The 27358-nt window shown below is 38.1% G+C and overlaps 3 protein-coding genes across 4 annotated transcripts in view; all 3 read right to left on the reverse strand.

The window, feature by feature from the left end:
- Nucleotides 1-27358, reverse strand: part of LOC149629951 (neurexin 1-like) — a 232369-nt gene that overhangs the window by 107227 nt on the left and 97784 nt on the right. The window lies entirely within an intron of this gene.
- Nucleotides 1635-7421, reverse strand: LOC149629953 (uncharacterized). The gene is made up of 2 exons (XM_089851633.1): nucleotides 6382-7421; nucleotides 1635-3408 (listed from the first exon to the last, which is right to left on the reverse strand). The coding sequence occupies exons 1-2, from the start codon at nucleotides 6959-6961 to the stop codon at nucleotides 2519-2521; spliced, it is 1470 nt and encodes a 489-aa protein (XP_089707759.1). The 5' UTR covers nucleotides 6962-7421; the 3' UTR covers nucleotides 1635-2518.
- On the reverse strand, nucleotides 3849-5678 carry LOC149629954 (uncharacterized). Its single transcript, XM_089851632.1, has 2 exons — nucleotides 3977-5678; nucleotides 3849-3918 (listed from the first exon to the last, which is right to left on the reverse strand). The coding sequence occupies exons 1-2, from the start codon at nucleotides 5507-5509 to the stop codon at nucleotides 3916-3918; spliced, it is 1536 nt and encodes a 511-aa protein (XP_089707758.1). The 5' UTR covers nucleotides 5510-5678; the 3' UTR covers nucleotides 3849-3915.

The raw sequence follows: 27358 nt of genomic DNA on the forward strand, positions 1-27358 counted from the left end.
TAAATGAACACCTTCAACGAAACCAGGGATAGATTTAATTTTAAAAGTAGGAATGGAAAACAGAGTAATTAATAGAAATTTTCATTGTTGATATGCTAAGCCTAACGCTAATTTTAATATTTAAACAAACTTCCTATTTCATTTCAAATACCTCTAACCAGTTACAACGCTGTATCTTTGAAAATTATGTTTAGGCTTAGCACTTCAAAAAATTTAATAGTAATGTAAAACATTGAACAGAAGCTTCCGGTCATTTTCATCTTGTTTTATCAACTTAATTCATTGTCGGCTGACCATTACATTCTCTTTTTTAAATTATTCAAAGTTTAAAAAATAAATCTCTGAAAACCAAAACGGGAGTTTCGTTTCGTTTCATTATTTCCATATTATTTGGTTTGAATTAGTGACGGTCCCCTCGGGACTTGCAAGCTGATTATATTTTGTAATATTAGATAGTAGTGTAGATTGAAGAACCGTTAACAGCAGAGAGGGGAGAGCGTAATTCGATACAATATATCTGATTGGATAAGTTAAGTAGCTCTAGACAAGAGTGGGCGTGTGCGGACATTAGGAATAGGAAGCCAAAAGTTAAGACGCCTTCACACTAGATACGCGAGCTGAAATGAGCAGAGCGAAAACTTCGTTGTAATTCAAACTGATCACACCAAGAGGAGCAGAAAGTTTAGCCTTTCACAAGGCTTTTGAAAAGCAACTAAATCCGGTGTTAGAGAATATAGACCACCGTATGGCGACAAGATTGTCGCCATACGGTGGTACTGTGAGGAGGAGGGGGGTCATTTCTTCCCCCTTTTCGTTCTTCTCTCTCTAGGTCGTGCCGTGCCTTAGGGGGAAAATATGGTTGGGGAAGGAGGTGGGGGGCATAACCATTGTAACGCCCCCCCCTCGTTGTGGCGGGAGATTTAGTTGATTATTAAGGTGATGGCGCGAAATTTGAATTTATTTTTAGTGTATTGGTATGACGTCACGTGACTTGGTGACGACATTCAGTGTCCATAATGTTATTATTTGGTGTATCTTTAGGATATTGTATGCGTTTAGGATATTGTATGCGTTTAGGGTATGATTTATTGGTAATTCTATAGGTTCTGTGGGCGCTTACTGCACATAACCTTCTAGTATTGCATTACTGTGTATGATTTTAACGTTTCTCCTGGTATGTTTATGTTATACTAAAGAACTAGATTAGGTTTACGTGGTTTATTGAAAATTAAGCAGCGACTAAGTTCTACAGTAAGGGTGTATGTTTTGTATTGTTATTATCAGGTGTATCTTTAGGATATTGTGTACATTTATGGTATGATTTAATGGTAATTCTACGGATTCAGTAGGCTCTTTCTAAACACACCCTGCCCGTAATGTTGTTCTTTGTACGGTTTTAAGGTCTCTACATGTAGGCTTATGTCATACTAAAGAACTAGTTTTAATTGCGATATGTTTACATTGCAAAAGGGTACAAATTAAGTTACTACACGGTACTACAGTAGGGTGTTATAGTTAGTAAACGAGATACATGGGTTAGAACAACAGTACATTTTAACAACATAAAAGACGAATTACGACAGTTTTTACACATTTTAGTATTTGGTAAGTAGTTAAAATGAAACAGTACTGCTAAAAAACTCAGAACATAAGGATTACATTAGCTTTAATACGAATCTGGAGAATAAGTACAATTACTGGAGTTTAAATGCGAAATATTACTAAAAAACATGAGAAAATACGATTTACATAGAATACATGGCAAACAAGCACAATTAGGTCGTTATTAAATTAAATCTTGTTTAAGAATTATATATTTTACTACGCGCTAAAATATTGATATACAGTTAAAATGCGCAATCGTTACTAAAAACATCATCAAAAAGCAAGAATTACACTGATTTTGATAACAAACAAATTCACTAAAATGCAAAATTAATACTACTTCAAAAAAATGGCAGTACAAGATGATTAAATACATAGACATTTACCATCCTAGAAAATAGATCAATATTACTGCATGCGAGATTATTAAGTACATATATACCCATGTACCTTCATAGAAAATATAGCAATACTACTTTAAATAGGATTTAAAAGCTACAATGGTTATTATACGATTATAGTACAAATATTAGGCTAGTTATTAAGCTATTCCCAGGATTGACGAAAAAATATATTTTTCTATACACGCTAAAATAATGATATACGAGCACGGATAAAAATATTGAAATATTACTAAAAAACGTTATAATTATCATCAAAAAATAAAAAATACACTTATACAAAACAATTCAATACTACTAGACTAAAGTGTTAATATATACTAATTAAAAAAAAAGCTTATTAAATGCAAAAATATTACCAAAAACGCTGCGTATTCGTTAAAATATTGTTACATGTTAATAGTTGAAATACGTTAATATTACTATAAATAATACTTGAGTTACTAATTAAAATACTGATACTGGGTATCTAAAATATATACAAGTAACTTATGTCAAAAATGTCAAAGATTCTATTTAATATAACCGTATGGGGTAGTTTTATAATCAGATATTATTCGAACTTTATCCACTACGACCTGATATGTTTTGGTCTGGTTGAGCGTGATCAGAGTGTGATCTCGCAGACGTCTGATTTGTGGGCCAATAGGGACTTGAACCGAGTTCATTAGAGGTTCACCTTCATTGTTTACTCCCAGTAGTTTCTTCATTGTTTCGAAATTTATATAATTTTCTGTAGAGGCGTTTAAATAAAATCCTTTAACTTTGATAATGTTAGTTTTAGCGCCTGTTTTAGGATCTAGAATGTCCATAGAATAGTTCTTTGGTCCAGCACTCCCCCATTCACAAATATAAGCGTCTTGCCCATAAGGTTCTAATTCATTTTTAAGTTGCCCCAAATAATCGCCTGTGGGTAGCAAATGAGCGCCGTCTGGCGAGAGGTACACTAAACTGTCAGTGTCATAGTAAAAACAAAGGTCACCGACCTTTTCAAGATGCTTTAATAAATGTAATCGCGCCATAGATGTTGTGTAACAAGCGATAACTACGTTTGTGTGTTTGTGCACCAGCTCGTTTTCTAGGATGTGTTCGTATTTTACAAGTACTGTGCTTTCGTTAATTGTTAATAAACTTTTAACCTCCAAGTCTGGATTTAATATTAGTGCGTATAATTTGTGGGCATCTTTGATCAATTCGGTAGAGATGTGTCTTGTTTTCTGGCCGAATTTACCCCAAAAAGAGTTAAGCATAAGTTTGCTAAGGCATCTGAGACCTTCATTTTTCTCTACTTTCGTGATATCGAGTTCTACACCCTCTTCGTCTTTGAAGTTTTTGATATATTCCTCTTTGTCTTCTTGAGTCTGGCAATCTGCAGGGAAGCCACTAGCTTGGGCTTTATACTCTAAAAAGGTATTAACGTAATCTTTAAACAGTCCTCCCTGTTTTGTTTTGGGATCGTATTGCGTCACTTTGTATGACCAAGCCTCGTACATGCGCGTGATTTTGTAGCCATTCTCTACTGCATGACGTAACTCGTCGACTACCCATGTGCCTCGCAATTCTCTTTGTTCTGTAGTATGGTCGCAATCACCTTGAAATTGGGTTTTGCAGCAGGTGTAACATAGTGGAAATGTTAATTTCCCGTTAATACGAGCAGGTAAAACTGGATGAATCAGGTTTTGAGCCGGTAAGACGTCACACTTAAGAAGTCCATCAAACGAAAATATGTCAGGAAAATCGTCTAATATGATTTCAGGATGTCCTATAGGTATCTTGGTGGTTTTGTTAATGAAAGGGTATAAACTTGTGAAATCGACGTAATGAATACGCTCTGATCCTGTTGTTTTATGGTATAGTTTCGTTGCGCAACATCGCCCCCCGAAGAATGCATCACGGGGGTCTAATCTTTTTACTATTTTAGGCTTAATGTCATTACATTTTAAAAACTCTATTATTTCTGGTTTATTTACTTTTTCCTTCTGCCAGTCACACTCCCATTTGACATTTACTGTATAACTAAGGGATTCTAATGTGGCTAGCACGTTCATGCTTCTAAAATATCTGGAATTCAAAGTCTGTGCAGGATCTCCGTGCAAAGCCTTGTTTCTGTTTAAGGGAAAGTGTATTTTACACCCATGATAGAAACACCCCCAGTATTCGAATATTTCCTTGTTGATTTCACAAAATCCGTCTACTTTGAGTTTTTGTATTCTGGTTTCTTTACCTCTAAAGGAGGATTGGATAGATATATTTCGTTTGTGCGCGGTCCACTCCAGCCATTCTATAGCCCCTATTGACTGATTTTCGCTAAGTCTATAATAATTAGCGGGTATGATGCCTATAGTATCAGGTTTAAGATAATTCCTGCGAAATACGTAAGAGCAAACGCCAGGAAGAGTAATTGCGCCGCAATTAAATGGATCTACACCCGTTACTTTAAAGAGTAGGGTACGAAAAGTTATACATCCAAGGAATAGTAAAACCGTATCCTTCTCGCAATAATAATTGAGTTCCTTCAAGAAGTCGAAACCTGTACCTTTACTATCTTCGGTGCTATGCCATTTTAAGAAGGTATCTAAATTTTTCCTTGTAAAATATTGACAACCATATGCTTCGGTAGGGGGCAGATTAGTTTCTATAACATAGTTGGTTTCATCCTGTCTATTTACATCGAAATTGTGTTCTACGACATTGAATAAAAAATGTGGAAAATACCCTTTGACTACGTCTGTTATACCAAAAGTAGCGGGAAACTTTGCTAAAGCTACAGGGATGAAATTATAAGAATCCAGAAATAGCAAGTTAAACAATTTCATTTCTAAAATTCGAGTTCCGTTAATTTTCAAAGACGGAACGAATTTTTCATCTCGATTAATGATTTCTCTAATTAGTAATTGATTATCATAATTACTGCCAAAATGTGACAGTATGATGACGTTCTTAACGGCATGCAACTGCATTAAATAATCTAAAAATAAAGATATAGGATTACCACCTGAAAATTGTTGTTTACGCTTACCAATCTGACTACACATAATACAATTGAAATTTAGGGATGTTTCATCTATACAAAACTCACACACGGTTATACTGACTAACAGGATAGCCTGGTGTTCGTAGGCTCCTAACTTTTCCTGACACACCTTCGTTTGTACGCATTCTACGTCAAAGAAAATATACATAAGGTTGGGCAGATTAGGTCTAGGCTTTTTAACGGATAGCACTTTCCGAGGTTTATCTTGGATAACCTGAATATAACACAAGTGATTGCTAGGCTGATATTTCTTGCACACCTGACAAAATATCTCCCCACACGTATGCACCTCAGTTCTTCGGGAAAAATCAATAATATTTAAGCAGTCTTTACAGTGAAAAAGACGCTCACATAGCGGCTTTTTACTGCTGGAAGATGCTAAGTGGCTTTGATAGCAATCGTCGCCTAAGAACTTGCGTAAACAAGATTCACAAGCTATCTTGGGGCCTTGACAGATAGTGGGTCTCATGCAACTAAAACAAAAGTCATTACATTTATGGGACTGTATTCGCCAATAAGGGATAAGGCACTTTTCACAGAATCGGTCATGATTGAAAAGTGGTCGTAATTTCGTAATAACGTTATAATGGTTATTTTCGTTTAATAAAAAGAGGCGGGGCCTAGTATCATCGGGATCGTTTTCACCTAAAATCAAAACAGGGACGCTATTTTCGAATTTGTAGACGAAAATCGAATATTGATTTAAATAAATTTTGAACTTTTGAAAAGACTCGGCTGTCCCACACTCACTAGCCCTTACTCCTGCCTTAAGACATAGTTCTAAAGCAGCTTCTTTCTGCATTTTGTTCTCATCTCTAGATTGAGATATTGATTTGTAATGTGTCTTTAGAGTCATGTCTTCGGTTGTATCATCAGCATAAGTTCTATGAGAAACAGCTACACAAAGGGCTCTAGCTTGACAGAGATAATCTGAATTGGCTATACGTACAATACCTCGTCTATCTTTACAGAATAGATTAAAAGGTTTAATCCCTCGGGGCAAAGTGAGGGTCTTGCCCTCAGGCAATCGTACAATGCTAAAAATCATTTTAACTGGACCTAGGAAAAATGCCTCCATTTCGTCATCATAGAGCGTAACACTAAGCTGGTCGAAAAGAATACTGGGGTCAACTTGATCTGATCTTCTAAACGATAATTCTAGTTCGGACCTACAAATATTCGCCGCACTCTTTAAAGTAATTTGGACGTAGTCTGTAGGTCTATACCTACTAAGAACGCATTTGGTTACGGTACAAATACTAGCGACAGGATCTTCAGTAACTCTAAGAACAATCTCTTGGCCATACATGTTAAAATGTTTGTAAAATCTCTCACTCTGACCTATTATCTCGCAAGAGGGTAGGTTCTCAATAGGTGTGGGCTGGTTCGTTTCTCCTCCTCCCCATTGTACGTCGATATCATCGTCAAAAATCGTCTCTTCAGAACCGTTCTCCCTCGGTAAGGTATCGTTCAATAGTGTCTCCTCTGCGTGTGGTCCTTGATCTTTTCCGTCTAAAAATGAGGCTATCTCTTTGTCATATTGCGAGCTGTTGAAGTCGGCGATTTGAGCTTCTTCGTGTATACCCAGCTCAATTGCTTCTTGTCGTTTCGCTAGGCGATCTACGTATTCGGTTCTTAAGGGGCTAGGAATTAGATTCCTTAGGTTTTCCAATTCTTCTAGGGTATTACAGTCCTCTGGTGCTCGAGCAACTGTTTTCATATACTCGAGTAAGTCGAGGCAAGCTTGAATGACATTTAAGTCACCCTGTACTACGAGTTGTGGTAGAGTCTGCGGTCCGTACACAGGATCTAGTCGCAGATAGGTGCATAGGAAGAAATAAAACTCATATATTATACGTAACGGCCAGGGTCTATTTATAGTCAGTTCGTTCAAAGTTGTACGGAGAGTTTCAAGATCCATGTTTAGCTTTCGGTGTTTGAAGATCGACTGTGTATTTTGATCATTTCCTCGGCCCCTTTTATACTAAATTTCTTAATAGACAAGCCCACATTCCTCAATCGTTTAACAATAGCCTGATTTATTGCTTAGCAGACACCAGATGTTTTCTCACAATGCATTTCTGACACAAGCCTGTTAATATTTTACCGATTTTATAATAAAATAAAACGCTGGATTTGCTTTTTTGTCAAATAAATTAACAACAAAAGAGCGGCCTCTAAATAGAATTTTGTTATAAACACTGCAAATAAGGGACGATTTTATTGGGGTAATAAATAAAAAACATGGTGTGTAAAAAAGTTTCTAGTGATTCTCAATTGTGAAAATATCCTTTGGCATCTTCACGTCTGATAAATAATAACATTCCGAATTTCTCTAACAGGTCATAAAAACCATTGTACATTTTTCAAAAAAAATGCTACCTTAAGCTAACGAAATTTCTTAATAGACACGCCCACATTCCTCAATCATTTAACAATAGCATGATTTTTTGCTTGATCTTATCAGTCACCAGCTGTTTTCTAACTGTGCATTTTTGACACACAACTGTCAACAGTTTACCATTTTTATAACAAAAGATTTGCTTTATGTCAAATAAAATGTCAACAAAAGAGTGGGATATAAATAGATTTTTCTTACAAACACCGCAAATAAGGGACAATACTTGTAATAAATCAATTAAAAAACATGGTGTGTCTAGAGATTCTCAAATCTGATAATATCCTTTGTTATCTTCAAGTCTGTTAAATAACAACATTCTGAATTTCTCTGACAGGTCATAAAATCATTGTACCAGGAGTTCATAATAACCCCCCTCCTGATTGTACATATTTCAAAATGTTACTTTCAACTCTACCTTAAGCTAACCTATGACCCTATAGTTTCCCACGGTCATGAGTAACACTATGAATGTGGAGGAGAGAAGTCAGCCTACACAATTAAAAAAAGCATTAAATCCCCAAAATAAATTCCGTTCCGCACGGGTCAACCACCTCCTAAAGACATTGCCTGAACACGTTTACGGAATAGGTAATAAAATATTTCATTAACCAGCTAGCAACTAGACATTTAAATATAACGTATTTAATTCCTTAAGAGGCTAAATTACTAAACTTTTTAAGAGGAGACAGTGGCCACTGAGCTAGTATTCGTTATGAAAAGGTTTATCAAAGGAATGAAATTCTCAAAACAAGTCGAATAGCAAACATTAGGCGTCTTTCGCATGGATTAGAACAAAAGACCTTTCCTTTCTCCACCGATGTGTATACAAAACTCGTATAACAAAAGGCGTAAATGTGTATAATAATTGAGATTGATTGGGATGATTTCAGAGTACAAAGATAATTTTAGCTACTGGCTAGTGTAGTGATAGACTGTAGTACCTTTAAAAGGGACACAATTGATTGTGAAAGGTTTGTAAATAAAGAAAGCTAAACCCAGAGCAATTTGGTCCTATATGGACAAAGAATTCTAGTTATTAATTAACCCTGAAACGGGGTTAAGACTTTGGAACACCAAATTTTAAAAATATTAGCGCATATTAACTCGTATCATGTGGACGTATAGTTTATCATTCTGTAATAAAAACAGCACAGAACAACGTTTCTTCTTCTAACGTTTATTTGTAAACCCTAATTGAATACACCTGTTAATCCCACTAACAAGATTAAAGACTTTGTGAGAAACAAAAGGATTTGAGCGTGATTTTTCTGCAAAATCAATCTTAATCTCGTCAAAGTTCTGTATAGGCGTAAATATCTGGCAAGGACTGTTTTACTCTACCCAACTTGTTAACAATGTTGAACCCCCAATTATTTAATATCGGCTTAAGAGACTTCATCGAGCGGGAAAATCACAATATATTGTATGGTTTGCGATAAAAAGGTTAAAAAATGTACTGTTTTTTAACAAATGTTTTGATTAATCCTAGATTGATACACCGTTTACTTGTAAGCACTGAAAGTTTTTGATGTAGCTGTCAGATTGAAATTAAAATGGGGTATTTAGGATAGCTTTGCTACATTATTTGCTACGTTAAAGATGATAAAAGAGCGTTATTTCCTTTAAAAAAGAACGAAATTAGTCTCCTAGTCTATAGTTCTGGAAAAATACTCATATATTTTCATGGTTTCGGTTAGCGCAACAAAGACATAACGTGTAGAGACTTGTCAGGATAATGGCTTCGGGGCAAACTCCTCGAATCAAATGTTTCGTGGTAGGAAGAGTCACCAACTAACAAAGCAATAAATCCGAAAATAAATTCCATTCATAGCAATACAAATGGTTCGACCATGCCTAGTGGCGGCGCTACATTAAGGCTAAGTAGGCTATAGCCTACCTGACAATTAGACAGGGGCACCAAAAATTGAGGAGAAGGGGCCCAAAAACCTCAAAAAAATGAGGAATGAAAGGGAAAAGTTCGGTATTAAAATATCTCCAAGGTTAATTTGCTATGTAAAATAGTAAACATTGGTAAAATTCAGTTTCTAGAGACGATCCATCGCCTCCCCCCCCCACACGGCAAAGGCAGCTCCATCCACAGTCAGTCGATGAGTCGACATTAGAGGGGAAGTTTTTATTAGCATTGACCAGCCATAGGGTAAATGTTCAAAGTTGTATATAAGAACAGAATTTTATAGCACTTCAGTCTGAACAAGCATAGTCTCTTACTCTCTGCAACGAAAGTCTCTCATAGTCTAAACGCTTGCTTAGCAGGCTGCCTTGCCAGTCCATTGAATAGATGTATCAGAAAATAGTTATTTGGTGCTCAAAAGAGTAAACAAAAACGGACAAGATAGTAAGACATTGAGAAACAAGATAAAACAATGAGCAATTTCTTTAAAAGAAGCAAAACTGATTTAAAACTATGAGGTAAACATTAAAAATTATAATTTTTTTTTGAAGAAACTTGTGAAAGAAGGGGGATGAAAACTGAAAAACCCTGCTAGGGGCCCTAAAACTACCTTCAGCCTACACTGAAAAAAATTCTGGCGCCGCCACTGACCATGCCCCTAAAAGCCATCACGTCTGAACGATGAAGGTTTTATTAACATTTAAAAAAGGAGGTGTTCTCATCTTTAGGGTATGGGCCTAAAAGCGGTTACGTATAAATAAAAAACTGATGGGGATAAATCCTTTTGTTATGGATCAAGTTCGACCTCTTCCCCCTAACCCTCATAAAACCAAGTGGGTGGTCCAATTAAAGAAAGGACAATAAATTCCAATGTATCTAAAAAAAGCTATGAGCATCAGACAACAATCGAGGGAAGCACCACCCTAAAGTCTGAACATCTCAAGAATGAGCGACCCTAACCACTAATACTAGTGTTATCATATTAAATTTAATCAAAGCAGTCGTCAAATTTTGTAACTATTGGTGTAAAAACCCGTATTTTTCATGATATTCAAATTTACTAGTAAGGAACAATTTTAATGACGTAACTGAATGTTTAAACTTAACCATTTCGTAAGATTTCTCTCTTTTGTTAGTCCGTTTGTACGTTTCGGTTTGTAATATTCCCCCGTTTGTATACTCTCGTATTGTATCTAGACTCTTTTGCCATGGCGGGGGGGTCGTACCCAAGCCCTGCAGGCTTCACGACCCTATCCCTCGAGCCTTCTTAAATAAATAAATAAATAAATTGCAACGATAAGAGTAAAGTTAGTTTTGAGGTATAGAAAATTAAATTCCTTAAGTCTGCAACACCATCGCGTTATGTATTGAAATTAATGATTCTGAAATTAATGAAAATATGCTTTTCATCGAATCATTTTGATAAATATATTGCGAAAATCAGCGCAACGTTTTTAGTCATGTGAACTCTTTTTCAAATGACTCGTTTCGTCATTTTAAGGCAACTAAAGAAACAAAGTGAGTTGGATTAACTGAAGTCAGTACTTTTTCAAACTTTGTATGCACTTCTTTGGGGAATTTAGGAAACCCAAATAAGCATTTTTTATAGAAAAATGTTGCGTACAATTTTTCCTTCTATTGCTAGAGATCCACGATTCATGCACTGACATTAGCTAAATGACACTCTGTGTTGTACTTTGAACTTTTTGCTGGTGCTATATTCTGTTTTAGTAAATAGGGAAGTATGTTTTTTCTAAAGGTGTTAGTTAAAATCTGTGTTTTTCCCTAGAACAGTGTAAATAGCAGTGATATTCTAGTGTGAAACTATGTAGATGATTCGACATTGTAAACATATATTTTGGGTATTTTAATACTCGTGCTCGAATGAATGGACGTTTCCTAAGAAATACTTTGTTTAATTAGCTTAGTCTCTGTATAGTAAAACATTGCTATACTATTTACTGCGAAGAGGGGGGGGGGGTTAAGAGGTATTAAATTTTTATTTAAATAGAAAAAAATTGGTGAAATTTTGCTAAATCAAAAGTGTTTATGGTGAAACATAGAGTAATTTTGATAAATTTAGCTAAAATTTATCGAAACGTTTTAATTAATTTGAAATGTTTTTCAAATGACTCGTTCCGTGTCAGTCAATTGTCACGTGCATGACTGATTTCGTGTCGGTGGTCTATTCAATTTACCATGTATTCCTATGGGTTTTTAAGAATTTTAAATGCTCAATTTCGTTGCGAAAAAATGGAACGTGGTTGATCAAAAACGTTTCGATTGTTTTTTACTTTTAACCCGAAATGCGTTGTGAATGATGCTTCTTTCAATACCGTTTTATGTTTTCCACAAATTTTTGATTACGTTGCCAATAATTTTGATAAATATAGTATAGTCAATGCTTCGGTCTAATGATATATTGCCTTTCTGTTAACGCAACGGAAACATCTTAAACTTGTTGAGACTTGTCCTAATAATGCACTCGGGGCAACCACCTGTAATCAATTAAATGCTTGAACCCCCTTGTAGGATGTGTCACCGCCCCCCTCAATGACATAAACTTGGACCTAACACATTTGTGTGAGTTATAAATCACTCTAAATATAAATTCCATTGATTCAATACAAATGGTTCGACCCCCCCCCCCAAAAGCCATTAAGACACGCCTGGACATGTTTACATATAAATAAAAACTAGATGGGGATAAAGGTTTAACCCCCCCCCTTTAATAAAACCTGGTGGGTGGTCCAATTAATGAAAAATAAATTACATTGATAGCAATGCAAGGAATCTAGTGGCACTGCCACCCCCCCCCCAAGCCCTTTAGACACGTTTGAACGTGTTTACGTATAAATAAAATCAGATGGGGATAAATTCTTATGTTATGAATCAAGTTCTACCTCATCCTCCCCCTTATTGTCATATAATATATACCTGCTGGGTGTCCAAAAGGGAATTTTGTAAACTATAGAGAGTCATTTCACTTCCGAACTCTGGAGAGAAAGGTTGTTGACAAGGTTAGTAAGAAATCATGTGTTACGGTATATGTAATTCTTTTTTGATTAAAATGTCGCTTAAAATGTGTGCTAATTAGAAAATATATGAAGCAGTCTAGCTATATTCGTGTATACTTTAGTTAGGATCAGCATTTTATGATTTTAGCTGATTACCAGCTACCAAGTTGTGTAAAAACTGCCTTAATTCCCCTTTTATGATATTACAATGTACTATTTTTTAACATAGTAACTTAATAACCATTACACAAAAGGAGTACACCTAGAACCGCATCGTAGCTTCATTTGTAACTGTAATTGGCAATGTAAACCATATCTCACTTAAAACTAGTTCTTTAGTATAACATAAGCATACATGGAGAGACCTTAAAATCATACAGAGAGTAGCATTAAAGGATGGGTGTGTGTAGAAAGGGTCTATTGAACATATAGAATTACCCGTAAATTATAACCTAACTGTACACAATATCCTAAAGATACACCTAATAATAGCAATACAAAACATGAGTACAATTAGAACCGCGTCGTAGCTTAATTTGTATCTTTTGCAATGTAAACCGAATCTAGTTCTTTAGTATGACATAAACATCCATGGAGACCTCAAAATCGTACATCATTACGGGAAGGGTGTGTATAGAAAAGGCCTATTGAACCTATAGAATTACCAAGAAATCAACCCCTAAATGTACACAATATCCTAAAGATACACCAAAATAATACCACTATGGACACTGAATGCCTTCTACACCAATAAATTACGTGACGTCATACCAATACACTAAAAATAAATTCAAAATTCCCGCACACCATCACGTGACTCGTGACGTTATCAATTCCTCCCAATCCCCCACCCCCTCAGGCACAATACACAATTGGCAGTTAGTAATAATCAACCAGATCACCCGCCACCACCAGGGGGTATGACAATGGTTACGCCCCCCCCCTCCTTCCCACCATTTTTCCCCCTAAGGCACGGCACGACCTAGAGAGAGAAGAACGAAAAGGGGGAAGAAATGACCCCCCTCCTCCTCACAGTACCACCGTATGGCGACAATCTTGTCGCCATACGGTGGTCTATATTCTCTGGTGTTTGTTGATTGGCTAAGCAACAACGCCTTTTATTGGTGAAATTATGTCGGCTGCTTAATTTTGGTGGTGGCAAAGGGTTAATTGATCTCTGGGTTGACCGTTGACGTACAAAACGTAATTTTTAAGCAGGCAATACGGTCACGTGAACAACCGGAAGTAGTTTCTCAAAATTCAGAGCCGGTACGTCCCAATTTACAAAGTTTCTGCTCCTCTAACCTCTTGGTGTGTTCTCTTTGATCAAACTGATCAAACTTGTACATCTTTCACAATGGTACAAGTGTCTAAATGAGGAACTCAGAGACGTTCTAGTATTGTCTATTTGAGAGAAACACAAGGAAATTCACGTTTAACAATGTCAAAAGGTTAATTTACGCATAGATAATACCTACAACAAAAATTTGGAGTGTTCGTCTGTCTTTTCGATATTTAGGGGCCTGGCTCTATAAGTTCCTACAGAAGTAAGATAAAGATAAGGGACTTATCTCACTTCTAGTTTCTATGATAAAGATATAGCAACGTTTCTCGGCATCAAAACTACCCAATCAGAAATCTCCTCCAGCAAGAGGATGGTTAAATTAAGATAAGGGCTCACTCTATACGCGAAATATATTGTACAGCACTGTCAGATGTGTGACGTAAATACGGTATGTCAAGGTCACTCGAATTATATCGCACCGTCTGTCTCAATTCTATTTGAGCAAATTTTAGTTGGAATTTAGTAGAGTAATACCAGAAGTGGTATGAGACTAGAAGTGAAGGGCTCTAGCATTGGTAATAGATCCTGGCACTAGTGAACAAATTTGAGGATTTTATGCCACCGCTTCCCACGCGCTAAAACTAGAGAGAGAAAAATTGGTCGAGTTCCAAAAACATTTCCCACCCCCTTCCCCTCAACCTAAAGCCGCAGAACACGGACGCGGCTCCTTGAATCTAGTTCGGCCGTCTACCACCGCGAGCGTCTCACGTTTTGGAGGGAAAATTCAGAAACCGCTACTAGAGGGCCAACTGTTCTTGTGTTATCAAGAATATTCACTTTCGCCGAGTGAAGAATTTGGTTAGCTCAGTACTTCTAGTATCATACCACTTCTGGTAATACGCAGTAGCGTTGCTAGGGTTTGAAATTTGAGGGGGCTTAATCTGGGCAAACTATTTGCAAATTGTTGTAGGAAATTAATAACTAAATTTAGCATAATTAATTCATTGGAATATGTGTAGACCTTTATAACTATACCATAAATTAACTTGTGTCAACGTCAAATTCTTCTTATTTTAAAGATATACAAACTTTTATTGATAAAGCCTACGGAACCGAGTTATTGACTATTGTGGTTGAAATTAAGAATTTCACTCGTCTTAGTTTTGGTTTGCTTTTAGCCCCCACTACTGAGACCCCATCTGTTGAATGGCCTCTATTGGTTTTTCGTTTTTTTTTCATCAAAATTTTACTGATTCATCTCTACAAAGACGAAACTTAACGAACCTATCATTATAGGTTCGTATATATTGCTAAAGAATTTTTAGGGGGCTACGAGTAATTTTTTGGTAGGGTTTACGAATTTGAAGGGGCTAACTTTGAAATTGGGTGAGGCTATAGCCCCCCCCCCCAAAAAAAGGTCCAGCGACGCCACTAGTAATACGTCATAGAATATACTCCCTGATTCGTTAAAAGGGGATTGGTTGAACTCTCACAGGTTGAGAGAGGTAAATGGTTCTGGGTAGCAGACGCCATGCACTAAACCAATGGCGGGTGGCGCAGATTGTTTTTAAGACTAAATAAATGTATTAATTATCATTTGTATTAAGAGATCATTTATTTTTTATTTTAATTATTTAATTCCTTTTAAGGGTATAATGTTATGACACGCGAACTTTACCTTTAAATTGTATTTAAATAGTGCATTTTTAACTAGACTTGCCCTTTAACAATTTCCTTTAAATGGCCAAGATGGAAGCCAGCCAGCAGGGGTGAAATCAAAATGGCGTTAATTTCGTTCATTTAAGCTTAGGTCGGCTAGAATTCTGACCCCAACTCTCTCTCCCCCTTCCTGTAACAACGTAAGGTATAAACGGGCAAAAGGTCCCCCCTTCCCCCCAATCCGGTGGTGGTTCAGCGCAACGTCAACACCCCCGTCAGAATCAGTTACACTCAGGAGCTAAAACAGTTTACGCAAAACTTCGGGGGGCTCAAATCCCCTTAATAACGGCGAAAGAGGGGGGACGGGTACTGTATAGAGAACGTTTTTGACAAATTATCAACAGCGTTGAATTCATTTTGAGCTGATAAACAGAGAGAAGGGGTATCCAGGGGGAGGGGGAGGCAACGGCCGGCGTATTTTTGGCAGAAAAGGATTGATTATAAGAGCAGAAACTACACGCAACCCCCCCCCCTCTCTATACCGAGGAGAGTGAAGCTGCAGGGTTCACTTTGGGAAGCATAAGTTCATAAGATGTATGTTCATTCCATAAGTTTTTCACTGGTTATAAGCTGGAGCTTGTCATGAAGTGAGTGAGGTAGGTCATAGATTCAGGGTAAAGCGACGCCTGGTGAGGCGCTGCTGTCAAAGGCTTAGTACTACAGACTAGATAAGACTAATAATCTGAGTTTTGCTTATGAAGGGATTTCGGATTTCCTCACTAAGCCTGTGGCTTGTTTACAGGTGGCTCCCATTTCAATGCATAGAGGGGTGCAGAAGGCTGGTCCCTATGCCCCTACAGCTAACCTTCAGCGCCCTATACTAACTATTACCGTTAACCTCTGCAAGTTTTGATGGAAAGGAGAAACCAACCGGGTGAGACCGCGGAGGAAAACACCTTTTAATAACAAGCGGGGAGAGGACTTGCAAACTCTACGCAAAGAAGGGTTTCTTCCCAGATTTTCACCCGATGCCACAGTCCGGGATCGAACCCGGGATCCTCTTGCTGCGACACCCCACACAGAAGATGGAAGTCCTGCAACGTTAACCGCGTGTAGGACTTCAATTCTCGAACTAGTTATCTCGAGCTGTAAGTCTCTCAGCATTACGAACTAGTATAGGTAATGCTATACTTATGGAAGGAACATATCACTTATAAACTTATGCTTTTGGGGGTATTGGGCTGGAAAACGGGGGATTAGCCCGAGGCTAAGGGGAAACAGTTCACATCCGGCGATCATGTTACGAAGCTGAAGGTAATCTGCAATATCGTTCACCCAAGAAAGAATCGCGGGCTCGATGCATTTACTATTACGGCAGAATATAAAAGAGTGGGGCATTGTTGAGATCGTTAAAACCAAAATAGTTTTCTTAACTAAATACTAGCGGTATTAACCTAATTGAAACCTAAGAAAGGTTGGTCATCCAACCCAAGATGGCCAAAAAACGAATTGGCTGCAGTTTCATCTTTCTTAGGGTTCTTTCAGACGATCCAAATATTTGACTCAGTTGGATGGGTCAACTCGAGTTGAATCAACTTTGTTGTATCGTGTGAATTGAAGCTCGTTGAGTTGACTCACCAAAAAAAGTTGGCTAGGAAAATTGGATTAGTGATCAAAGTTTTGCTGACTGAACTTTTTGCTTTCATGTCTTCTTCCAATCAAAGTGAATTAAATATATAAAAAAACTTTTCGCGGCTTATTTCGGGTAGGTGGCGCTTAAAAGGTTCCATTTGGCGGTAAAAGTTTAGTCGCATGAAATGGAAAGATGTACTCAACTTTTCGCCTCCAAAGTTGTGCAGGTTGATAGAACTTTTTGACTCATCTAGTGGAGTCATTTAGTTGAATCGTGTGAAAGGGCCTTTACAGTGATTACTTACAACTAGGTACTTAAAGAATTACACCTAATTCTAAAAGACTCAAAATCCAATCAGATAAACTAAACTAAATTAACATAAACACTGGAATTCCAGCGAAAAAGCAGTTCACGTACATTCGAGACAAAATATTCAATACGGATTGTTTCGAATATTAGATTGAAATGGCACAAACTCTAAACCGAGAATTATCAATAGATTAGCAGGCCTGCAGTACTTGGGGGTGAGTGTAGGGGGTTGGGGTTGGAGTGTTGGGTAGCAAAGCAATCTTTCATTTCATCTCGAGGCAAAATGGCGTTAAAATTTCGAGGCGGAAGCAAAAATTGTTCTTGGGTGGAAGTCGGCAAAGGCATCCTTTTAATTCGGAATATGAAGCAAAAGGGGAAATGGGATCTTTTAGTATAACGAGGACGGCTCACATCTAAGGAGAACCCCTAGCTCCGCCCCTCGCCACGTCCCCAACACAACTCTGAGATTCTCAAAACTCAACGCCGCCAAACTAATTTCAAACTCGTATAAATATCTTATTTCTATCATAGAGAAGCAATACCAAGAGGAGTAAGAGGCTTAATTTACACGCACGACTTTTAGGGTTTTTGCAAGGATGCAAAATCTGAGAGAAATAGGCCTGCGCGCTAACTGTGGAGCGGCTCGGGTTGGGTGGGACACCAAAAAATGGGGGACGAATAGTCGGACTCAATTGTAATTGGTTCAAGACGGGCTACAGACGAACCAATTATAATTCCGACTATTCATCCTCCATTTTTAGAGTCCCACCCGACCTGAGCTGTGCCACAGTTAGCGCGCTAATTTCTCCATCCTTGCAGAAACCTAAAACCCAAATCCACCTTTGTTTAACAGCCATAATCCCGAGATCTGATGGCTTAATATTCCACTCCTCTTTTCTAGCTATGTTCTCACTGTTTCTACGAAGGTGGAATTCAACCCCCCCCCAACGCTTGTACAAACTCTGAAGTAAATTTCTACGCTCACGCGCTAGACTCGTGTGATTCCGAGGGGTAAGACACGGGGTCTAAATTATTCACTAACATATTTCATTACAGAGAGAATGAAATGGCATATCTAACATTATTAATTGCACCTTAAATTTTTAAAGTAGTGATGCATATCTTCGGCATGATTATAAAGATACGATTTTGTTTTGGGATTTTAGAAAAACTTTACTTTCAACAATGAACTTTTTCCATGTATTTTTCGTATTAAGGCTGGTTAAGAGTGTCGATCCCCTTGGAGAGAGCATGTTAAAGCGGAGTTGAAAGGCGCTGGCGTCTCTTTATATTTGTTGAAAGTGTGTAAGCGAATTTTAAATTCATTTATTTGGCTTCCGAGAAGTAGTTTCGGGGGAAATTTAAAATTTAAAGAATTTAAATTATTCAATTGCGAGAGAAGATTTCAAACTTTAATAAATATTCCTAGAAGTTTCTCTTAAAAAGACCACGGCTTAATTTTGACAAAATGGAAAAGGTCAAATTTGACAGGATCTACTTAATCTCAATAAACGTAAAACTTAAGAAATTGGTCAACTTATATTTGAAGCTTGTAGCGAATTCTTGATCGGCACAAATGCGCTTATTCCGTGTATCAGAGTTTCTCAGCAACGATTAGCGAAACCCGATTTCAAAAATTCAACTTTGGGACTAAGAAATCTAAGGTTAAAGGTCACCTTATAAGGTCTATAGAGAATTTAAATTGCCAAAGGGTTTGCAGGGAGCCTCGGAATGCAAAGGAACTAGCTGTTTTAAATAGAAGAATTGTACTAGGGTAAATTGTAGCTCATAATTTTATCTATTAACGTGGGATGGTAACTTCGTGACTTGTTTCACAGTGCGCTTACCATATAGGTGACCAGTCTTTCCACATATCTTATCAAACACTTACAATGTTAAATGAATGAACGAATTCACCGCCTTCAAACGTATCTGCTCTTCAGTCTGTTCTATTTTCAAAATAACCTAACCTAAAGATGTGAACCATGGACAAAGCAATACTGAAGGACCGATGACAGACTGGGGAGAAAGTTGAAAAATACTTGTTAATTCGCCTTCTAGCGGCAGATAGTAGCAAACCGGATAGTGGGGAAATCAACGTTCTAAAGAGGGAAGCAACTAACGTCTTATTTCGTCTAGATGGCGCTAGCGTTTTCCGGCATTTGACTCGGTATCTTTCATAACCCCCCTCCCCTCCATTTTGGGGGTCTGAAAAGGGGAAAGTAAGCTTAACATTGGTTGTTTAGTCGCTTAGTATGGGGCTCTATGGGCTAGCTGCTATCGGTCCTTCAGTATTGCTTTGTCCATGTGTGAACTATTTCCACAAATAAGCATACATAATTATTTCAATTCACTAACTAATTAGACAATCGTGAGACAAAATGCATCCGCAATTTTTAATTCGCGTGAAGTTAACGTTAGACGCACGAGCGCTGTTAGTGAAGCGTGGACTCTAACCATTATGGCAGCGGCGGGCGTCAAAGCGAAGAAGGGTTCTTTCTATAAGGTCCGTGTCAAATCTGAGAAGACTGAAGCATTTTTTTTGAACTGGAAAATCACGACTGGTAATGGACTCTGACTTCTTTGAGCGGTCCCAGAAAGAAAGAAGGAAAGTGGAGGCGGTAGTTGGGGCTCAAATGGACAGACATTTCCTCAAATATCCCCTTTCGTGTTATACCCAGGAAAACCAACTTCTCTACTCAGCACCCCCCCCCTCCAAGACTTAAAGGACTACTGAAAGAGAAGGTAAAGATCTAGGAACTTGCAGTAACCAGCTTGACTGGAAGTGTAAAGCCTATACCCATAACAGAGAAGTCTTGCACCTATGATTGACGATTGACAGCTTAATACACCCAGCATACTTCGCGTTAGCGTGGGCCTACTCCACTGGTGACATCTAGTGGTTTGTTTTTAATGTTAGCATACGATGTGGCTATAACTGTCGGATGCAATAGATGGCGCTGCAATCTTATACCCAAGTAAACTAGAGCATTGTGGGTAACTTATGCTGCTGCCGAGAATGTCACACCCTCTTTACGCCTCCAGTCAAGCTACTTCCTCCAAGGTGGGCCTTGGCCCTGATTTAGTTTAAACAAATGCCACTAGATGCTCCCATAATCGAGGGGTGGAGTTGACTCACTCTTTAAGCTTAGCAAAGGATAGTTTTCGCCCCGCCCTCGACGTTAACGAGTTCTGATTGGCTCCTGCCTTTGGGAAGGTAAAATTCACGTCTATAAGATGAACCAGAATGTTTGTTAGGAGCACCAAAGAAGCCGACATTTGCTTTAAGTGGGAAATCAATTTTGAAACTATGCGTCCAGTTTTCACAATTAGGTTAATTAAAAACTTACATTTCAGTAGGTAATTAAGAAATATTCATAAGCTAAAATCATATAAAGTTAGTTTCTATTAGAAGTGCTTTGGTGGTTGGGTTCTTATCAGGTTGGGACCTCCGGAGACCAATCCCTGGCATTTAACCTATTAAGCAACGTCTCATTCTAGACCACCTTCGAAACATCGTAGATTTAGGATTAACCCCAAATTGAGCATCGCTTCATTCAATAGGAAACTTGGGTAAAACGGGTAACTTAACTCTAGTATCTTGTAAAAAGGACACTCGAGCTATTACTTCTCTTATGTGGTGGCATTTAAGAAGCCCTTTAAGGCTGGGTTGAAGAGATGGTCTCCTTTGGAAAAGGAGAGAAGCGGAGAATGGTTAGGATGGGGGGGGGGGTTGCGTGGCGAGAAAAAACACTGTCAGAACTCCAGAGGTTTTTTTATAATGAGAGTAGCAGTGCTCAACATCAAAGGGAACTTTCATCCAGATCCACAGAGCATCTGGGAAAGGAGTTACAACTATAGTCCAATCAATGCCCTAAATTGACACTTATTACGTTTAATTTAATTTTCATTGAGTGATAACCTATGATAATTTTCCCTAAAATAACTTGCCATGAGTTTTCAAGATCTCGAGTTATCCAATGGAAGAAATTTCAACTGTTAGTGAGATTTTCAGACCAGTTTTTAGCTAGGTGTGGTTATGTAAAGAGACACAGCTTTGCAATGGTGTTTTGCCTGTCACTATTTGTAGCCCCCAGGTACACGTGGATAGAAACCGATTAAGGTAAGATCCACAACCACCCTGGAGATCGTAATGTGAAAGAATTGCGAAAGGAAGTACATTAGCACTGTTGTATGAGTTAACATCAGTTTTCCTGACTTCGTATGGACGTAAAACAAGTTTGTTATGACCCTTGTTAGGAAAAGATCCGCTTCCGGCTCTTGGAAGTATTGGGAAAGAATCAAGATTTGCTTCGTGAAAGAATTCACCCGGTTAGATTGCGACAAAACTCAAATTAAAGGTTAATTTGATGGACGACTGTATCGAAGCGGATTTTTTTGGAAAGCTTTCTCTGAACTCTGGCTCCATCTGGCGGGGACCCTTGTTAAGAAAAGATCCTCTTCCGGCTCTTGGAAGCATTAGGAAAGAAACAAGATTTGCTTCGTGAAAGAATTCACCCGGTTAGATTGCGGCAACCCTCAAGTTTAAGGTTAATTTGATGGACGGTTGTATCGAAGCCGATTTGTTGGAAAGCGTATAGAACTGAACTCTGGCCCCATCTGGCGATGACTCTTGGCGACTCGGAAAAGAGACCCATCCGCGCCTGCGCAATCATAATTACGGAAATGGTCTAATGGGCAAAAGTGGCAGCGAAGTAGGAACTTCGAAATGAAACATGCAGTTTAAGAAATATTGCGTTACTACTTCTTTTGGGGCTCTGAATGTATTCTCTCTGCGGGGGGGGGGGTTGTTCCCGAGCAAGAAGATAAGAAGACTTTGGGGGGTTCAGGGGGATAATTAGGGTGGAGGGAGGGAGGTAGGGGGAAGAAGAGAGTCCGCCCATATTCATCAATGGGTGCAGCCGATATTACAGGATGTAGATTCTACACTAGAGAGGGTTTCAGCAAGAAAAAAAATTGTAAAAAAGGGAAAAAAAAGGCCGCTTGCTCCAAAGTAGTATTAACATATTCTTGCCTTCCCGAAATTCCTCGCGGCGCCCTATCTCACATGCAATGTCAGTCTTCGGGATATAATAATAATAATAATTAAAGCTTTATTGGATATCCCTGTTCAGTCGAAACTGGTTTACAAAGGGGTCCGTTATTTAAATTAATTGTTAAACATTAAAAATATGCTGTTTTACATCTCTCTTAAACTCATTAATGTTAGCTATATTTTTTATATCACATGGTAAGTTATTCCAAGATTGGATTCCCCTGTTTTTTAAACTTTTCAAGTTGGTTGTCGTTAATAATATATCTACTATAGTCTAATTGATATAAGCCCCTAAAGAGTAAGGGGTTTCTTTTTTGAAGTTCATTGTAAGATTAGAAGTTTAAAGCGTAATAGCGTCTCATAGTGTTCAATATTTTATTAAAAACTGGCATCTATATCTAAGCTAAGTGAAATATTTCTTATTTCACAGCTTTTCAGCTTCAGTAAATTTATTGGCATCAACAGAAGTGAGATGAGACTAGAAGTGAAGGGCTCTAGCATTGATAGTAGATCCTGGCACTAGTGAACAAATTTGAGGATTTTATGCCACCGCTTCAATCGCGCCTACACTAGAGAGAAAAAAATTTGTCGAGTTCCAAAAACATTTCCTCCCCCCTTCCCCTCAACCTAAAGCCGCGGAACACGGACGCGGCTCCTTGAATCTAGTTCGGCCGTCTACCACCGCGAGCGTCTCTTGTTTTGGAGGGGAAATTTTGAAACCGCTACTAGAGGGCCAACCGTTCTTGTGTTATCAAGAATATTCACTTTCGCCGAGTGAAGAATTTGGTTAGCTCAGTACTTCTGGTCTCATCTCACTTCTGGTATTAAATAGAATCTCCCGGCCTCCGTTGTAGAGACAGGAATTGAATAAAATAATCCTATTTAATGACCGAGGCTTAAAGACGCATTAGTAAGCTTATTCTTAAAATAATGGATAATAATAATTTTAATTTTTTCTTTAAGTTTATTAAGTCATCCGGATTTCAGTTCTTATGAAATCGCGCATATTGCGTCACAAAGTATAATTAACTGTCCGGAAACGATAGAAATTTAGAGCTGGAAATTTCCAAGTTTATGAAAACTATCTAAAAGAGAAGTTGACAAAAAGAATTGGCTGAAGTGACAGATAATAAAATTTTTACAATATAAATTAAATGATGGGAATTTTAATCGGAATTTCGATGCCTCAAGTAGTTGTGTAGCTATAAAGCCGCGTTTCGTATCTTAAGACAGTTCAAATATTTCCCCTTATTAAAATTAGAAACTTGACCTCGAAAGGGAGAATGAAATGGAAAAAATTGTTATCGACAAGGGTTAAAAGAACCAACAATATCACGATGAAAACCTACCAAAATTAATCCGTTCATTTTACAATAAAATTTATAGTCGAAAAATTGACTTAGGCCTAGGAAGATGACGTGAACTACGGATAGGAGCAAACCGCTAGATTATAGTATAATCCTACCACAGAACAAGCTCTCCCGAAACCACTAAAATCTACAATTTATAAATGGTAACCCTAAACAAGGTATATACATAGCTACGAACGAAACAGATTTATTTTTGAAGATCGTCATGCAGTAACCATGGAAACCGTAATATGTAATATGTTGAAACGGCTCACGCTTATCAAAATTTCATTGCAAACTGGTATTGAAATGAAGAGGGGCCACAAAATATTGTAAAATTAAACTAAGTTCGCGAGTGATAAGGGAGCTGGGAACGTAATTTAAAAAAGTTTACAAAAATGGAAAACTTTTCATTTTTTTTTTTGGAGTAAAAAATTAACGAATTTCGCCTTCAAAGTAAAATTTCCCGATAAAAACCATCCATTTTTCCACGCCAAAAAAGAAGTGATTTTTCCGTACCTACATATAAACATAAGTTTATAAGATACGTTCCTTCCATAAGTATGACCAGAAGTGAGATGAGACTGGAAGTGAAGGGCTCTATCATTGGTAATAGATCCTGGCATTAGTGAACAAATTTGAGGATTTTACGCCGCTTCAATCGCGCCTACGCTAGAGAGAAAAAAATTGGTCGAGTTCCAAAAAAATTTCTTACCCCCGTTGCCCTCAACCTAAAGCGGCCGAACACGGACGCGGCTCCTTGAATCTAGTTCGGCCGTCTACCGCCGCCCGCGAGCGTCTCACGTTTTGGAGGGGAAATTCTGAAACTGCCACCAGAGGGCCAACCGTTGGTGTGTTTTCAAGAATATTCACTTTCGCCGAGTGAAGAATTTGGTTAGCTCAGTACTTCTAGTCTCATCTCACTTCTAGTATGACACTACATATACAAAGTAATGCTAGAGATTAAAGCTCGAGATAACTAGTTCGAAACTTCTATCTAGGTCCTATTTAGTCTGCATTACTAAGCCTTTGAGAGCAGCTCACTACACGCGGTTCTGCAGTACATCTTCCCCTATTTAGTCTGCATTACTAAGCCTTTGACAGCATCGCCCCAGTCACCATGCCTCCCTCGCTTTACCCTGAATCTATGACCTACCTCAATCACTCACTTCAAAATTTAAAACTCCAGTTTCTAAGTTACCAGAGATAGAGATTTACAAACTTATGAATGGAACATATCTCATGAACTTATGATGTACTACATTACATGATATTTTCTCCGGGGTTATGCGTCGGCAACTGAGAGAGAACTCGCTTTGAGCGTTGAACTTTCTGGATTTCAAAGCACTCGTTCGTTCGCATTGGGGCTCGAGTGGATGCCCAAGGGCGGGTCGAAGGGTTGAAGGGAGGAGAAACGGGATCGAATGAGGGGGGAGGGGACAGAAAGGAAAGTGGATTAAATGCCCCTTTCCCCGTCGTTTCTTCGTATCATTTGGCACGGAGCTTGCACCCTAGTGTATATATACATGTACAGGCTGGAACAGATCAGACTAAAGTTTTTACAAACGGTGGTAATTTAACAGGTAGATTACCGATAAATTACAGATTAAAATTTTGGGTAAAATAAAACCACCGTTCTGACAGTAATTTATGGTGACTATTTTTACGCGTATATGTAGTCAACTAGCTGTTATTCCCTTGGCGGCGTCGCTCGCGTGTAATAAGAAGTTCCAGCAAAGTGTTATAAAGAATGCGTAGATTTTACTGATTCGACTAATATTTTTGTAGCACCTTAGGAGCGAATTAAGGCACTCGGCGTTGCCCGTCAGCCCGTCGGAACATTTTTATTACTTTCCATGCGGACATTATTCCATAAAGAAAGGTTTTTAAGTTTTTGGCCGCCATTTAAAAAGATGGCAACAAATCGAACCCATAAGACCATTCAGCCCGTCTATAGCTTAAAGTGTACTAAATATTTGCGAAAGCGGTTGAAACGCGCGGACTTTGTTGCGTAGAGAAGATTTTTTTACATTTCTGGGCGCCATTTATTAAGATGGCGGCAGATTTTGGGGGAAATCTTTCTTAGTACGGGCCTACTATTTATGAGTAACGTTCCTGCAAATTTCCAGCCTTCTAGGGCAAGCGGTTTCGGCTGGGCGTTGATAATCAGTCAGTCAGGACTTTGATTTATATAGATATAGTTGATAACAATACGCGTCATATCTAGAGCTACCAGAACAGGATAGTGTTTTTTGCAGTCAAAACATTCGTACTTATTGATATAATTATAGGTCAATAATAAGCCAAGTTAGATAAAACGTAACAGTTAAGAATAGCCCCGATAAGATAAAAGATGTATAAAATCTTCGAAAATGAGGCTTCACGCTTCAGTATGTATCTAGCATTGCCTAAGAATAAAGTATCATATCGCTAATCACCGTCTTTTAAAAGAGTGATTAATAAACGCGAGCTGATCTCGGGTCGAGCACCAAATAAACGGAATGCAACGGACAATCCGAGCGCGACCCGATCAAGATTTATAAATGTAACACGGATGGATTTTCAGAGCATTTACCCCAGAGCGGGAAACGTGATACTTTGCAAGCTGTGTTCATCTGATCTGTTCCACTCTGTATCTGCTGGGGGGGTGAATACGTGACCCCGTGGCAAGCATCCATCTTTAAAATGAGTGAAAGACATTCTGAAAACGTTTTTATAACTGGGAAAACTCCGATTTTTCATTCTTTTTTTTTATCCAGGGCATTTTTGTCTGAACTAAAACTAAGACTCGTTTGAAGCGATAGATCAGTTCAACTTCATTTCCGAGAGGATTCAATGAAAGACAGTTCCAGGAAACTATGTCCATAACCTCTGTTAAACAGTACCGCCATATCAAATCCATATTTTCAAAAAGCAAATCCTGATTTCTAATAAAATTTAATGAGCCCAAATCTTTCTTTGATTTGCCCGTAAGAAGCTGAACACGTGTTTCATTTGCAGTACGAATGTTAATTAAAGCAGTCTAAATGTTAATTTGTTAATTAGATATCGTAGACAAACGGCAGAACTAATTAAAGGTTCTTTATGAAATTATGTATATCTCCGCGCTTATATCATAAGTTTATAAGTGATATGTTCCTTCCATAAGTATGACACTTCCTATACAAGTTCATAATGCTACTGAGAGACAGAGCTCGAGCTAGTTCGAGGGAGAACGACGGAAGCGAGAATTGCATGACTTCACTCGGCGGTTAATTAATTTTGCGGGACTTCCATCTATTTTCCTATTTAGTCTGCATTACTAAGCCCAAATTTGACAGCAGCGCCTGACTAGGCCTCCCTCGCTTTACCTCCTCGAATCTATGACCTACTTCAATCACTTCACGACAAGCTCTCAGTAACCAGTGACAAACTTATAGTGAACATTTTCACGAAGTTATGATAATAAGCCTTCCTCTCATCTAATCTTTCGAAACTGGCAACCCGGTAACAAAATATCTTGAAAGTCAGCAACCCGGGTTTCCTATGGTACTGAAAGACTATGAGAAAACAGATCTTGTGTTTTTAAACAGATTGAGCAAGACGAGTTAAGTTAGTGTTATAATTTTTGGAAGCAGAAAGTTGATATTGATTAAAAGTATATCTTGATAGGTTGGATGAATGGCGTGTACGTGTCAGTTTGGCGTTTCGTTATATG

Source organism: Phalangium opilio, unplaced genomic scaffold (assembly GCF_054372755.1).
Source record: "Phalangium opilio isolate 3A_F unplaced genomic scaffold, DU_Popi_V2 ptg000105l_1, whole genome shotgun sequence".
In the NCBI taxonomy this organism is placed as follows: Eukaryota; Metazoa; Arthropoda; class Arachnida; order Opiliones; family Phalangiidae; genus Phalangium; species Phalangium opilio.